Raw genomic sequence first — 15,525 nt, forward strand, 5'->3', positions numbered from 1 at the left:
CGGGGAGCACTCCCGTCACAGGGGAGCACTCCCGTCACGCGGGGAGCACTCCCACCACCGTGACACCGAGTACCACAGAGAAAATCCCAGCTGATGAGGGAGATGAGGGGCACCAGCACCCCAGTGCTGGTGCCTGAACCCAGGTGCCACGGTGCAGAAACGCAGCAAACGCAGCAGACAAGGTACTCACACGCTGGCGTGAGGCTTCTTTTTGGAGAAGTCACAGGCGAGGCCAAGATCGGATATCCTCACGTGCCCGTATTCATCCAGGAGGATGTTCGCAGGCTGAAAGAAAAAGAAGTTCAAGAGCCCCCAAGAGATCACCGGAGCTCCACGTGACCGCCACGGGGCGGCCCCTCTATCATCACTTCATCATGGCCGACATGATCTCTTTACAGTGCACTTCTCTGTCATCATCTCATCATGGCCGACATGACCTCACAGGGTGCATCCTCTGTCATCATCTCATCATGGCCGACATGACCTCACAGGGTGCATCCTCTGTCATCATCTCATCATGGCCGACATGACCTCACAGGGTGCATCCTATGTCATCATCTCATCATGGCTGACATGACCTCACATCCTATGTCATCATCTCATCATGGCCGACATGACCTCACAGGGTGCATCCTATGTCATCATCTCATCATGGCCGACATGACCTCACAGGGTGCATCCTTGTCATCTCATCTGCTGACCTCACAGGGTGCCTATTCATCTCTCATGCTGCATACTCATCTATGTCATCTCATCATGGCCGACATGACCTCACAGGGTGCATCCTCTGTCTCATCTCATCATGGCTGACATGACCTTACATCCTATGTCATCACTGGGAACTGTGTTCTCAAATCAAGGCTGCAGGACAATGAACGCACCACCGCTCTGCTGACTTCAGTGGGAAGGGGCTGTGGGAGAGGCAAAGGGCCCCTCCAACCAGAGAGTGACACCCAAGGTTGGGGCGGGCAGGAAGGTCCCCACCACGGAATTGAAAGCATGTCCTCCCCATCACTTCAAGAGCTTCAGTGTAGCCCGTATGAGCATCCTAGCCATGGGGAGCAGGGCCACCATCCGTGGACCATACAGACAGGAAGGCATCTTGCAGAGATGTGTAACTGCTGACCCGAGGGCAGGAAGCATCCCAAAGCACCGTGACAGTTCTGATGAACGGCCGTCACTGACGAAGGCCCTACCAAATGGCCCTGACTCTCATGTGACTGGGACGTTTCCATCCAGATTAGATTTGGACAGAGCAGTCACAGAAGCAAAGACCTCCCCCTCAACGCACCCAACTACAGTCACCTCAGGAATATTGTTCTGCCCTGAAGCACCTATTGTTTTGCCTAAAATAAGAATAATGGCAAGCTCTTACCGCACTGAAACATGAATAGTCATGAGTGACTAGGATTAAACAAGAACATCATTGCCTACTAAACAGCTTAGGAAACAAAAGCAGCAGAGAGATGGGTGAAAGCCCTTCGTGGGTTTAAGACACAAGGGCCGCAGCCCCACGAGCTGTCAGCGTGTATCTGGTTCCTCATAAAATTCATGAACAACTACCACGCCATGAGCCCACCAGCATCTGGTTATTTCTAGCTCAATAAAAAAAATTATCTTTTCTTCTGTATGCACATAAAAGCTAAGAGAGTAATTCTTTAACCCAAAGAACACTTTTGATTTTACAGTATTCTGGAGGAAAAAAATGTGTGTGTGTGTGTGTGTGTGTGTGTGTGTGTGTGTGTGTGTGTGCGTGCGCGCGTGCGCGCTCGCTCAAAACCAAAATATAGCATTTTTGCTTCCTAGATCAATCATTAGCAGGACGGGTTGGCACGTCCGTATCCCGGCCACTCGGACGAGAAGAGAGTTCCATGCTGCCCTGGGTTACACAGGGAGGCGCCTGCCTCAAACAAGCAACAGGATGTCCCACTCACAGAGCCTAGAGGAGAGGTACAGGACTTCATCCCAGACCACCGCGTGCTCAGATCATTCCAGACGGAAGTGCGAGGCAAACACTTTCTCTCGGCTTTTCCTTATCCTGTCAGTGAACTGTCAGCCCTACCGATTTACCTCTCCTCGCTACCTACACACCGCACACGTGTCTATAGTCTGTTAGGGTCTCCGTCCTTAATGATTTTGTTTGTTTGGTTGGTTTTGTCAGCTTGACACAAGCCAGAGTCATCTGAGAAGGGAGAACAATCGTCAAGAAAAATGCCTTCGTAAGATCAGGCTGTGGTCAAGTCTGTAGGGCCTTAATCAGTGATCGAAGGGGTAGGGCCCAGCCCACGGTGGGTGGGGCCATCCACAGGCTGGTGGTCCTGGGTTCTATAAGAAAGCAGGCTGAGCAAGCCATGGGGAACAAGCCAGTGAACAGCACCCTCCATGGCCTCTGCGTCAGCTCCTGCCTCCAGGTTCCTGCCCTGCTTGAGTTCCTGTCCTGACTTCCCTGCATGATGGATGACAAACTATAAAATGAAATAAAACCCTTTCCTCCCTGCGCTGGTGTTGGTCATGGTGGTTTACCACAGAAATAGAATCCCTAGCTACGGCCATCCCTTTTGTCTTCTTCTCTGTCTGCATCACACACAGATGGTGTCACCATGGACACACCCACCATCCCTCCTGCATGGAGACCCCAGCACCAAGCCCAGCTCCAGGGCAAGAAGCCACAGCTCAGTTTCATTGCCAGTCAGCCCAGCGAGGAGTTTCCGGGAAGTTCTAGGGGCCGAACTGCAATCCACAACCCACCCCTCTCCCATCCAACCGGCTTTGTCCCACGGGAGTCGGGACTCCATCATCCCTTATCTTGGCACACGGTTCATCTTTATCCCTCTCAAACCCTGACCAACCAGCAGGGCAAGAGCAGTTCCTTGGTGAGCGTCAACTGAACCACGATAATATATAAAAGAGAAAGGTCCTGAATATGCTGACCAGCATCTTCTTTGTTGTGTAACTCCTGGACCTCGTAGGAAAGCTTCTTCTCCCAGCGCCTTAGCAGGCACTGAGGCGGTCGTGACAACAGGGACCGGCCGCAGGTACCACCCCTGCTGTGGTCACACAGTGGGCCGAGAGAGGACCAGGAGGAAAGGGACAGGGCCTTAGGGCAGGGAAGGGGGACCCCAGGGGGCCTTGGGCACCACCTGACCCTCCTCACCTTCAGGTCTCTGTAGACGACGAAACGATTATGCATGTGCTCGAGACCCAGGATGATCTCGCTGGCGTAAAAGCGCATCTCCTTCTCAGAAAACACCCCGTGCTGGGAGAGGTGGTAGTGCATGTCGCCCCCTGCAACCGGAGACCCAGGGGCAGCAGGTCACAGAGTATCCACTGGGAGTAGACAGGGTCACCCTAAATAAGGGTGCTGGAGGAAAGGGGAATGACCCTTCCTTTTTGGACTTGGCATGTGTCTTTGAGTCCTGTAACTCGGCCAAAGGTGCCGGTCATTACAGAGACGACTTCAAGGGGATGGTGGGTGAGACCGTGTCTCATGGATGAGACAGAGCCACCATCTGGGGCTTGGTGGCTCTGCTGCCAGTTACATGGGTCCAGCTGAACCACTGATGATTTAAACCTGCCCAGTAACTGAACTCATCTATATAGTGTTCCGGAGCAGTGACCGCCTCGATAGTCCACAGTTAAAAATAAAACGAAACAAACAAAAAACAAAAAACAACGAAACCAGAGAAACTTTAAACATTGGCCCCGTGGAGGGAGATTTGATGCTGTCGAAACAGTGAAGTATAATGGATGAAACCCAGGTGAAGGTATCCAAGCACCTTCATAAAATAGTCACCCTGGCTGTGAGCTCAGAATTGTTCAAAATACAATGTTGGGAAAAGGAAATGGCTATTGGCTTTGAGGACAGTCCATAGGGCCCAGGGCAGGGAGGAGGTGTATGATAAAGTCTGGCATGTGTCTGACTTTGCTGCCCTGGACTCCACACACCTCTTCCCTCCTTGGGCACACACTGAGACATTAAAGAAAAGGCTCCAAGCTCTCTCCAGGGGGCCAGCTCAGCCTCCACCAGCCTGGCCCTGGCAGGGAAGGGGCCACTCTGCCCTCAGCCCTCTGCCCATCCACACACAGGATCTGCAGGGCATGCGCTGCTGGCTTTGGCATCTTTGACTCACGACTGATCTTTTGTCCTTCCTATTTTGGGGGTAGATCTGAGCTCAAATCAAACACTCGAAACATAATAAAACTTCAAGTGAACCAAAAAAAAAAAAAAAGTGCATCTGAATGGCTGAATGGTTCATCTTTTATTTCAGCGTTTCCTAAAAATACTCCAAGTGCTCCAATATCACATTCTCACGCTGAAAGCACTTTTTCCAGCTGAACATTTTGTGTCTGTGCATTTTTGGGGTGGCTGTTCATGGTTTCAAAGATGAATACAGAGTCCTGAGGACTTGGGAGGCGCAGAAGACCAAGGCGGAACGCACACAAACCGGCCCTTGAAAAGCCAGCTTCTCAACGCATGTCTATCTTTGGCCTATGATCTTGGGGGATATTTCATTCCTAAGAGTTGAGACCAGCAAACAAGCTAATTAAAGGCTGAGGCCAGCTGCAGTCCAGAAGGTAAAACTTCAAGGCCAGTCTTTGTTTTGTGAGACGTTTCTAGACCCAGCTTCCCAGGGAGAGAGTGGCAGACTGAGAGAAAAATCACGGCCAGTGTCGCAAGACTGTCGCAAGACCCAAGGGCAAAGATGCCCTCCAACTACAAAGAGACTCCAATTATGGGAGAGATTCACAGAGCCCCAGCATGCCTGGGTGCCACCAGCTCAGAATGAACACCACGCAGGGCTCTCCATGGCAGCCAGACACCTGGGGCTTGCTTACCGTTCATCAGGTCCAGGATGAAGCAGAGTTTGTCCGGTGTGTGGAAGGCGTAGGTCATGCAGACAATGAAGGGACAGTCCTAGAGTGGATGAACACAAGCCTGTGAGAAGCTGCCCCAGAAAGCACGTCCCCCACCCAACACCCCACTGCGGACTCCTGCTGAGCCTTCTCTTGGCACTGAGTGTGACACACACAGGTCACTTCAGAAGCCACGGAGCAGCAGATCCCGTGGATGACAAAGACACAGAGACACGGGCCACCGCTGGAGCAGCTGGACTTGAAGCGTTCCCTCACCCTGATTCAGCCTGGCATTGCTCTGATCACAGCCCCTTCAAAAGACCAAAGCCTCCACGGATGCCGGTGCCCCTCTGCTGGTCAAGGTTTGGGTCCTGGCCAGTCAACTATGTATTTGAATCTCTGCTTTGGACTCAGAAGAACCGAATGAGAGAGGGTGGTTAACGTCTGTGTTATCAGAATGAAATTCACCTCTGAAGGTGGAAAATAGGCTGTCGAGTAACTGACAGAAACACTCAACAGCAAACGGGTGTCTGTGTCCCTTGGATCCGCTATGGACTCCACAGAAGCCTCACAGAACTGAATGCTGACAGGCGGGGTAATGGGCAGGACCACAGACAGTCAAAAAAGCACAGACACGCTTTACGGAGACACAAGCGAGGAAGTCACAGGCGGATGTGATGACGTCTTATGGGGCTCGGTGGGAACACTGGTGCTGCAGAGCGTGAGGACCTGCGTCCAGACGCCCCACACACGCTGAGCACACGCTGGAATGCTGGCACTGGGGAGGCAGAGAGAGGGATCCCTGGAGCTCGCCGGCTGTCCGCCTAGCCAAGTCAGTGAGCTCCAGGTTCAGGGTGAGACCCTGTCTCAAAACACAGGGTGCAGAGTGACAGAGGGAGCCTGCATCTACTCTGGCCTCCACAGGCACACACGTGGACAAGCATCCCCACACTCGTACACACACACACACACACACACACCACACACACACACACACAGATGCACATACGCATGTATGCATGGAAAAACACATACAAATACAAACACACACACATAAGTATACACAAATACACAAGTGCATATCATTCATACACACATACACACAGGTGCATACATATACATGCATATACACAGTTATACACACACACACACACACACACACACACACACACACCACACAAAGTACTGCCTATAAGGTAAATGTGGTTCAGACAGCATGGCCTAAGCTCAAGCCCAAACAGTACAGCCAAGGAGGAACCCTCCAATGGGCACACATGAAGATGGTCTCTTGTGTGCAATAAATGTGACATAAAGGGCCACAGACAGGTTCAGTGTTTTCTATCTGTGTTGAACAGCTGAGCATCTACACAACAAAGCTCAAGCGTGGCCTAAGCTCACACTCTGCACGAACACCACCATTTAGACGTCTTGGTGACCAGCTGTGACCAGCTGTCTGGAGCTGTTACCGGGGTTGCATATCACCTGCCGACCCCATGACCTGGCAACTCCACACCAGGTAGACAGTCGGGGCCCATCTGTGCCGTGGGTGCAGGAGAACCTCCTGGAACTTCCTCACAGCTCTGCTTGGAATGGCCTAGCCCAGGAAGGCCTCAGAGAAGAGTCGGGGAGAAGGCACCCTGCTACCACACAAGTTCCTGGAGCTAAACAGTCTCGCTCAGGCTCCCAGACCATGCCCAGTGTCTCCATCTAATCTCTGTGTCTTGTCCTTCCATCTAGAAATGGAAGAACCATTCTTGGCTCACGGGCGGTCTAGAAGACAACCTCAAGCTGGATTTGGTCCTGGAGCCACACAGCTCTTGCCAACCCTGCCGTCCAGCTACACATCAAGCCACTGCCATGTGCAGCAACACGGGCCACCTCAGGCTCCCAGGGAGAGAGAAGCAGAGCCGGCTTCTCTGAGTACAGGTCAGGCTAACAGCAGAGCTAGCCACCTTGTGGAAGCTCAGGAGAGGAATGGCCCGGGCAGGGAGCTGGTGTCCCAAGCCTTGGGTGACTTCAGGACTTCTGACGAACCTATATCTCCTGATGATCACTCCTGAGATCTCCGCTGGACTCAACCACAGGGCTCACCAGTCCAGGTTCTTCACACATCCTCACTGTTGTTTATGTTGTGGAATACTTGTTTAACTATGCAAAGATGTGCTGCATTTGTTTATGTTGTGAATATTTACTATGCAATGTGTTGCATTTGTTTAACCATGTAAAAATGTGTTGCATTTGTTTAACTATGCAAAGATGTGTTGCATTTGTTTATGTTGTGGAATATTTAACTGTGCAAAGATGTGTTGCATTTGTTTAACTATGTAAAGATGTGTTGCTGTTTTACCTTGCCTGCCCAAGGTACCTAAGTAGTCTGATAAAAAGTTGAACAGCCAATAGCAAGGGAGGAGGTATAGGTGGGACTTCTGGGCAGGGAGAGTAAGTAGGAGGAGGAATTTAGGCTGGAAAGGAGAAAGAAAAAGAGATGCCAGGGATATGCCAGGGGATAGCCAGCCAGACACAGAGGAAGCAGGAAAGTAGAACATGCAGAATGAAAGAACAGTAAGAAGGCCTGAGGCAAAATGTAGATGAATAGAAACAGATTAAATTATATTAAAATAGCTAGTGGGACAAGCCTAAACTAAAGCCAAGAATTCGTAATTAATAATAAGTCTCTGTGTCCTTATTTGGGAGCTGGTTGATGGCCCAAAGAAAATTCCAACTACACCTCACCACTAAAAGGTCTCAACAACAACTTGGCCTATCCATACAATATAGACTTTCTCTACACTATGAATTATTAAAATCCAAAAAAAGATGTTGAGGTTTCCACAGTACAACTTCTTTAAGACCTTGGTGTTAGGGAGACACTAGTCTGGAAGGCTCTTGCCACGCAAGAAAGAGGGCCTGAGTTTGATCCCCAGAACCCACATTAAAGAGCTTGCAATCCCAATACCATGGAGGAGGAGAGAGGTACAAACTTGGACTCATTTCCATAAGTTCTAGAGAAAACCGGGTCAAGATGAACAAGCTTCCTCTTTGGTTCTCTGTTGAGATGGTGAATTTACTGATGCCAAAGGTTATGTCCCCTCAAGTACAAGAAGCACAGATCTATCCTCCTGTGAGCCAGCGGCCTTCTGGGGCCCTGTCTTAGGGTTCCTCTCGCTGTGATGAAACACCATGACCAAAACTTAGTTGGGGAGGAAAGGGTTTATTTGATTTACATATCCACTGAGGGAATCCAAGACAGGAACAGAACTGGAACCTGGAGGCAGGAGCTGATGCAGAGGCCATGGAGGGGTGCTGCTTACTGCCTGCTCTCCATGACTTGCTCAGCCTGCTTTCTTATAGAACCCAGGACCACCAGCCCAGGGATGGCACCACTCACCATGGGCTGGGCCCTCCCCCATCAACACTAATTGAGAAAATGTCTTACAGGCTTGCCTACAGCCAGATCTTATGGAGGCACTTTCTCGATTGAAGTTCCCTCCTCTCCAGTGACTCCAGCTTGTGTCAAGTTGACACAAAACCAGCCAGCACAGGCCCTGCATGCTTCTCCAGATCTCCTCATGACCTTCTGGGGACATCATCTTATCCTGCTTCCCAGTTCCCTCTTCATCGTCCGGAGACTCCCCGAACAATTTCCCTGTGATCTAATGGGCAGCTCAGTGGAATAGAGAAGTGGGTAGACCCAAAACTCAGTAAGGCCAGGGTCTTTCCCAGCTGTGGTAGGGAACTGTACCCAGGACACCAGAGGACCTTATAGGGGAGAGTCTGGGACACCACAGCTTGTAGTCCTTCTAACGACAGCCCTGAGAAACCTGCAAAAAGGCTGGCTGTGTCTCCCTGAGAGAGAGAGAGAGAGAGTCTTTAGTAAGATAATGAATGAGTTTTAGACTTAGAATCAGAGATTCTAAAAAAAAATTAAAAAAAAAAAAAACCAAAAACCAGCAGGTCTCACTTCCTTCATTCAAAGACCAGAAAGTCAAGTCCATTGAATAGGGAACTGCTTGCCTAAGGCCACAAAGAAATGGGTAGCCAGCCACGATGGAAGCCCCGCATCCCCTGGTCCCCTGAGCATCCTCATAGCTCCCTATAAGGTGGTTTCACCCAGCACCAGCTACAGGCTCCCCTCCACCCAGTTCCAGCCGGGTGGATCTACACTGTCTTTTTTTAACCAGTCCCAGCCATGACCATCAAGTTCTGAACACACAAGCCATTCAGGTTTGGGTCTTTCAAATCCTTTAGGCAAGCCTGGTTTCTCATGGCCTAGGACCACATCCCTGTGATGATCTCTGCTTGCCTCCATGCTCATGCCTGGGAAAACCCAAAGCTACTTCACCTGGCCTGGCCACACCCACCACCAGAGCTTTCTCCAGTCTCTGCTGGAGGGGGGAGGGGAGGTCAAGCGCCTAACAGCAACAGGTGACTATGGCGAACTCAGACATGCCCTCATTGGGCATCTGACCAAACTTACATGAGACTGTACAGACACCTGTGGCCAGCCCCTCCCCCGCCACACCTGAGAAACCCCCCAGACATTACATTAGCTCAGTTGCTCCCCCCAGGGTAAGTGGTGACAGTTTTCATGGCTTTAGTTCAAGTTTTTTCCCATAGTGCTTATCACTGCTCAGTTATGAAGCAGACCAAAGGCGGTAGCGTAACGGAAATGGGGGGATGCTGGGTACTGCCTCAGCACCCGCTGCCTGCAAGTGTCCTCTATCCAAGGGCCAGGCGGACGCCAGGAGGAGTGTCACATGTATCCAGGATATGCAGGACCAGATGCTGACCATCCCGAGCCACTTTACTACAGCTCTCCAGGCTGGTGCCCTTGCGCCCGCATTAACAAAACGGCCTCAGGATCGATATCTGAACACGACTTGGGTTCTCTTCAGTTAGCTCAAGCTAGTGGCCCAATGTGACATCATTTTCAAATTTATCCTCTTCACAGACCAAAGATCACTCATATACCCTTGTCTGAAAAAAGAAAATACTAAAAAAAAAAAAAAAAAAAAAAAAAAAAAAACAAGCAAAATGGCTTTTGTATATTTCCAACATAAATAAATAAATAAATAAATAAATAAATAAATAAATAAATAAATAAAAATACATTCTCTGTGTGACTTCTTGAAAACCAACAGGGCTCTGAAATAATTCATTTAAAAAATGAGGCTCAATGTCCAGAGTTGGAAGGCAGGGGTGCATAACGCGGGGTTATTTACAGCCCCATTTACAGTTCACCTAAATGACACGGTTATTTTGCTTCGGTTGCAAACATTCCTTCTAGAGGCTCTGAAAAGAAGTGCTTAGAATCATTATCAGCCGCAACTCAATAAAAGCTGGTTGTAAAAAAAAAAAAAACCACTCTGCTTCCAAAGGGATGATCCGCAAGTGAGCTTGGGTCCTTGCGGCCAAGACCTGGAAGGGGCGGGTCCGTCCTGCGCCTCCGCAGCCCTCTCACCAGCTGAAGGGGGTTCTTGGACTAGCCATTAAGGTCTGGTGCTTTCAAATCCTGTAGGCAGGGGGGATTGTCAGACGGGCGCCACACATGGCTGGAGGTGACAATTAGAAATCGCCCACCTATGGCCTGGACAGCGACAGTCAGACGCCCTCCGATTATGACAGGGATACTGCACCAGGGAACAGCGCCATCCTAAGCCCTTGGTCCCAAGCCCCTGCCCTGCTCAGAGTGCTGGCCCATAGCCTTCCGGTGTCCGCATGCCCGCATAGATTTTTACAAGGGAAGCTGTCTTGGTTGGATCTCTGGGGTTTGGGTGGGTGGTGGTGGTGGTGGTGGTGGTGGTGGTGGTGGTGTGGGGTGGGGGTGGTGGGGGGGGGGGGGGGGGGGGGGGGGGGGGGGGGGGGGGGGTGGTGGTGTGTGGTGGGTGGTGTGGTGGTGGTGGTGGTGGTGGTGGTACAGTGATTGAACCCAGGGCTCATGCCTGCCTACCAGGTGCTCATTCCCACGTCCACGCCAGACAGATAAGTCAGAGTGGAAGTCCGCCCTCTGCCTGGCTCATGACGGGCAGGGGGCAGCCTTTCTGCCTCTGGTGAGCTTTCCATCGCGTAGGCAATTTTTAAAGTTACATTCAAATGTTCTTCTCAACATGAGGTCCACTCTCTGGCACTACACTCTGCAAAGAAGCCAGGGGGAGGGAAGGAAGCTCGGAGGGAGGGGCTGGGTGTGCGGAACAAGGGGCTGCGCTGGCCTCCCGCTCCACCACCCGCCGCCCAGCACGGCCCTCTCTGTGTCACGCCCTCACCCACCCTAGTCCAACCTGCTTTGCCGTCAGCTGGGACAAAGTCAACCACCAAGAGTTCAGAAGCCCGGAGTGAGGGTGGGGCGCTGGGGGGGGGCCCAGCCACTCACCCCAGTGCTGACGAGGGACAGCATGATCCTTTCGTTCAGGGCCAGCGTCTCTCCCTGCTTCATCTTCACCCTCTTCTTGTCTAAGCATTTCATGGCGTACCTGAGAACACGGTGAAGGGTGAGGGTGCAGTCTAGGCCGGGAACCCACGCCAGGCTACACGAACTGCTGGGGTATTTCTACCGCATTGAAAGAAAGCAAGGCAACCCCTGGGCGCCCGGCAGGGAATCTCCACTTTCCCGGCACTATGGGAAGAAAGCAATCAGGCAATACTAGAGGGATTTCTCTCCTCGCTTGAGTAGAGATGCTGCTTAGATAACGTATGGAGCAGAAACAAACAAATAAATAAATATGTAACGTGTGCTCCTGCCCCGGACCTTCTGAGGGGGGTGGCGGGGCAGGGGAATGTGTGGATCAGATTTAGCTCTATGAGCTCTTCACTGTAGGACCCTGACTGGATTCTCTCACCCTCGCCCATGTCCTGTGGTCTTTCACGTCTGTGGCTAATTAGCCCAGGGGGCGCTGACACTTAAAATTTGCAAGAACCATCACAGACGGAGAAAGCGGGAAGACGCTTTCAGTAGAACAGCGGGAAACAGAAAGAGAATTCTAAAGTCTGTGTGACTGGCACAGGTGCTTCACCCCCTTACCCCAGGCTTGTTGGGGAATGCCTTGAGGCAGAGGCAGGCAGGTCTCTGAGAGCTTGAGGCCAGCCTGGTCTACGCGGTGAGTTCCAGGCCAGCCAGGGCTACACAGTGAGACCCTGTCACACGACCTAAGGGAAAGCAGACCTGTGCTCAAGTTTAGTGTTCCCTCTGCTTGCACAGACGTTCTTATAACTGTGCAGGTAGCAATTCCAGGATGGCTCCCTGGCGTGGGAGCTCCAGATGCAGCTCCTGTTGGCTTCACAGCAGCCCTAAGAAGTGGAGGGCCGGGCTTACTGTCCAAATTCAAGCATCGATTTCTTTCTGGGGGACCGAGGCCTCCATAAAGCACTCTTAACGGTCCTGGTGAGACAAGACAGAGGCTCACATTTTCCCGGTGTCTGCTTTCCTGCATCCGTAAACTTCCCCAAACCCTCCTCGGCCGATAATCCTGTGCACGCTGAAGTCGTTCATGGTCAGCTGTGGAAGCATAAGACAAAATGAAGACACAAAATCACATGACGTCGTGTCGGGGCAAGGTGCAGACAGCCTGGTGTCACCTTCCCCTTCCAGGACAGATTGCTTAAGCTGAAAGATGAGCCCCACAGGATGGTGTAACGAGGACCCGCCTTCTCCCCCCTCCCCACCCCCAGCCACCATGACACACAGGCTCAACATGGAGACAGGTGTGGGGCTGCAGTGTGGGAGGGACGGTCCCTCCACTCTTGAAAACCTTGGGGGTTCTGCAAGCCGTGACCCTAACTCGTTCAGGCCAAGCGAGTGTAGCATTCCTAGACAAAATGAAAAGTGATCTCAGGCACCAGGCAGCCTAGAGTTTGGGGACAATCAGACGGTTCCAGGCACTGTTAAGACAAGAGTCCGTGTCCAGAGCAGCTGTTTCAGGCCAAACGTCCTCCTGACTGGAAATGCTGAGAGGCCGGCTGTGGGAAGCAGGCGTCCTCAGATGAGCATAACAGAGAGCCATGGGAAGAGACTTCATTTACACATGTGCTCTCTCCATCAACAGAGCTCAGGGGCCAGGAAAGAAAGAGGTGTGTGTGTCTGCGTGTGTGTGTGTGTGTGTGTGTGTGTGTGTGTGTGTGTGTGTGTGTCTGTGTGTGTATCTGTGTATATATGTGTGTCTGTGTGTGTATATCTGTATATACATGTGTATAGATGTGCGTCTGTGTGTCTGTGTGTGTATGCCTGTGTCTGTCTATGTGTGAATATATGTGTGTGTATCTGTGTAGATATGTGTTTATGTGTCTATGTATATATGCATGTGTGTGTCCATGTCTGTGTCTTTGTGTGTATGCCTGTGTATATCTGTGTGTGTATCTGTGTATATATGTGTGTCTATGTGTGAATCTGTGTAGATATGTGTTTATGTGTGTGTCTATGTATATATGCATGTGTGTGTCTATGTCTGTATCTGTGTGTGCATGCCTGTGTATATCTGTGTGTGTGTTCTCTGTGTGTGTGTGTGCACGCGCGTGTGCATGTGTATATCTCTCTGTGTGTGTGTGTGTGTGTGTGTGTGTGTGTTTGTCTCTCTCTGTGTGTGTTACAACCCCTTTCTTTTACATCATCCTGGACACATGGTGCAAACAGCAGGTTTTATGAACCCCTCTTCCAACAAAACTGCTTTAGGTTCAAATCTCTCTTTAAAAACAAAACCACAATTGATTCTTTTGTCCAATCAAAACCCTGCGTTTCCAGAAGATCCATGTGAGGAGGAGAGGGGGCAGACAGAACTGTACAGCCAAACATCCTTTCCTGGAGTGATTGACACTTCCGTCTAGGGAATGGCGAGATACATAATAACACACACAGAGGCGGTCTACGTCCAAGGGTCACTGTGTTCAGTTTTCCTGCTTTTTGGTATGTGTTTGTGTGTGTGTATGTGTAAGAGAGACAGACAGAGACACAAAGAGACAGACAGGCAGACAGACAGACAGACAGACAGACAGACAGACAGAGAAATTTGTCCCTCATGCTGAGGCCTGAACCCTTACTGGGCCAGTGTCCTACCATTGAGCTAAATACCCCAACCCTGACTTCTGCCCATTTCAAAATAAGGAAAAGGTTATATAAAAAAAAAAAAAAAAAAACAAAACTTTATTCTAGCAAAAGATTCTGCTCCTTTTATTACATCCTACAGTAAGACCGGGGAAGGGAATGTCACAATGTGGCAAGAGCCCGGGCTGCACAGACGTTATATTAAGTGGAAGGCTCGCGTTGACACTGTTGTTTTGGGGGTCAATCAATTCCAGCTTAAAATAGCCCTTCTTACGCTTGTAAACTCATTCTCCCACAAACATGAGAAAAGAAAGTTAAGGTCCCGACGGCTTATCCGTGAGCACGGAGTCCGCCTTTCAGTGCACGGAGTTGTACGCGGACATCTGTGCTGAAAACCCTTGGGAAGAACGTTCCAGAACAAAGCACTTTCTCATGACATTAGGGCAGAGGAAGTTTTTATTTTGAAAAAAAAAAAAAAGGTACTCACATGAATATTTAATTCCACATTCTTCCACTGACAGAACCTGGTGAATTTATCACTAAAAGAGAATATAAGTAATTAGTTAAGAGTTATGGAACACTTAATGGAGTTCTAGAAGAGCCTCATGGGACGGGCTGGAATCTAACTCCTGTGTTGCCTCTCACACAAGGAAAACATTCTCTAGCACCACACCTGACATGCCTTGCACACCGCAGGAAGATCTTGGAAGAGGGGCAGAAAGATTGTAAGAGCCGGAGGGCCGGGACCTACAACAGAGGAGCTGCCCCAACGAGACCAGCACAGGGACAATACCAGTTGACCTGCTAACAGGGACAGGAGATACCGCACACGGTCCCACCCCTACAGGAAAATCAGTCTCCTCCCAGGACGAGCACCCACATCGCTTGTCCAGCCCCCAAGTGGTCAGCCCTGCACACATGCACACGTGAGCAAAGTTAAGTGGACTCAGGTGACTTACTTGTGTGACTACATGTACACATGCACATATATGTCTGCAGCAAAGAGCAGCTATAGACAAGACCACGGACTTAGAAACACAGGAGGAGTTGGAGTGGGGGAGGGGGGAAGAGTCATGACATACGACCTCAAGAAAATATATTAAAACAATTTTTTTTTCACCCAGCATTCATGGATCCATTTTGCTGTTTAAATGAAAGACTCGGTGTCTCTCCTCAGCTGTCACATGCCACGTGTATAATTTGATAGTGTATTGATGCAAACTAATGCACCCAAGTTACCGCTTCGAGATCAGTGTGAGTCACGACTGACTTTCTATGTCTCTCTTTCCACATGAGGCCTCTGAGACCCTGGCTTCTTTTGTACACGAGGGGCATTTCAATGTGGAGGAGTCTCACTTCGTGGGTTTGGTAGCTACAGATTATAGATTATAGACAGATTATAGATTCTCAAATAGCTACTATGTTAGATCCTCTGCTCTAAAAGACCAAAAAGACAAGGACAAGTGTGGGCTGGAGAGATGGCTCAGAGGTTAAGAGCACTGGCTGCTCTTCCAGAGGTCCTGAGTTCAATTCCCAGCAACCACATGGGTGGCTCACAACCATCTGCAATGAGATCTGGTGCCCTCTTCTGGCGTGCAGGCATACATGCAGGCAGAACACTGTATACATAATAAATAGAT

At 50.3% G+C, this 15,525-nt stretch overlaps 1 protein-coding gene across 1 annotated transcript in view; it reads right to left on the reverse strand.

Moving 5' to 3' along the window:
* Grk3 (G protein-coupled receptor kinase 3) overlaps nucleotides 1-15,525 on the reverse strand; it is a 96,893-nt gene that overhangs the window by 23,152 nt on the left and 58,216 nt on the right. The window contains exons 7-12 of the mRNA XM_028858804.2: nucleotides 14,373-14,424; nucleotides 12,255-12,346; nucleotides 11,225-11,324; nucleotides 4,837-4,915; nucleotides 3,155-3,285; nucleotides 191-285 (exon numbers count right to left, since the gene is read on the reverse strand). Coding sequence (XP_028714637.1) covers nucleotides 191-285; nucleotides 3,155-3,285; nucleotides 4,837-4,915; nucleotides 11,225-11,324; nucleotides 12,255-12,346; nucleotides 14,373-14,424 — 549 coding nt within the window. The remainder of the gene's footprint in view (nucleotides 1-190; nucleotides 286-3,154; nucleotides 3,286-4,836; nucleotides 4,916-11,224; nucleotides 11,325-12,254; nucleotides 12,347-14,372; nucleotides 14,425-15,525) is intronic.

This window comes from Peromyscus leucopus, chromosome 23, assembly GCF_004664715.2.
Source record: "Peromyscus leucopus breed LL Stock chromosome 23, UCI_PerLeu_2.1, whole genome shotgun sequence".
In the NCBI taxonomy this organism is placed as follows: Eukaryota; Metazoa; Chordata; class Mammalia; order Rodentia; family Cricetidae; genus Peromyscus; species Peromyscus leucopus.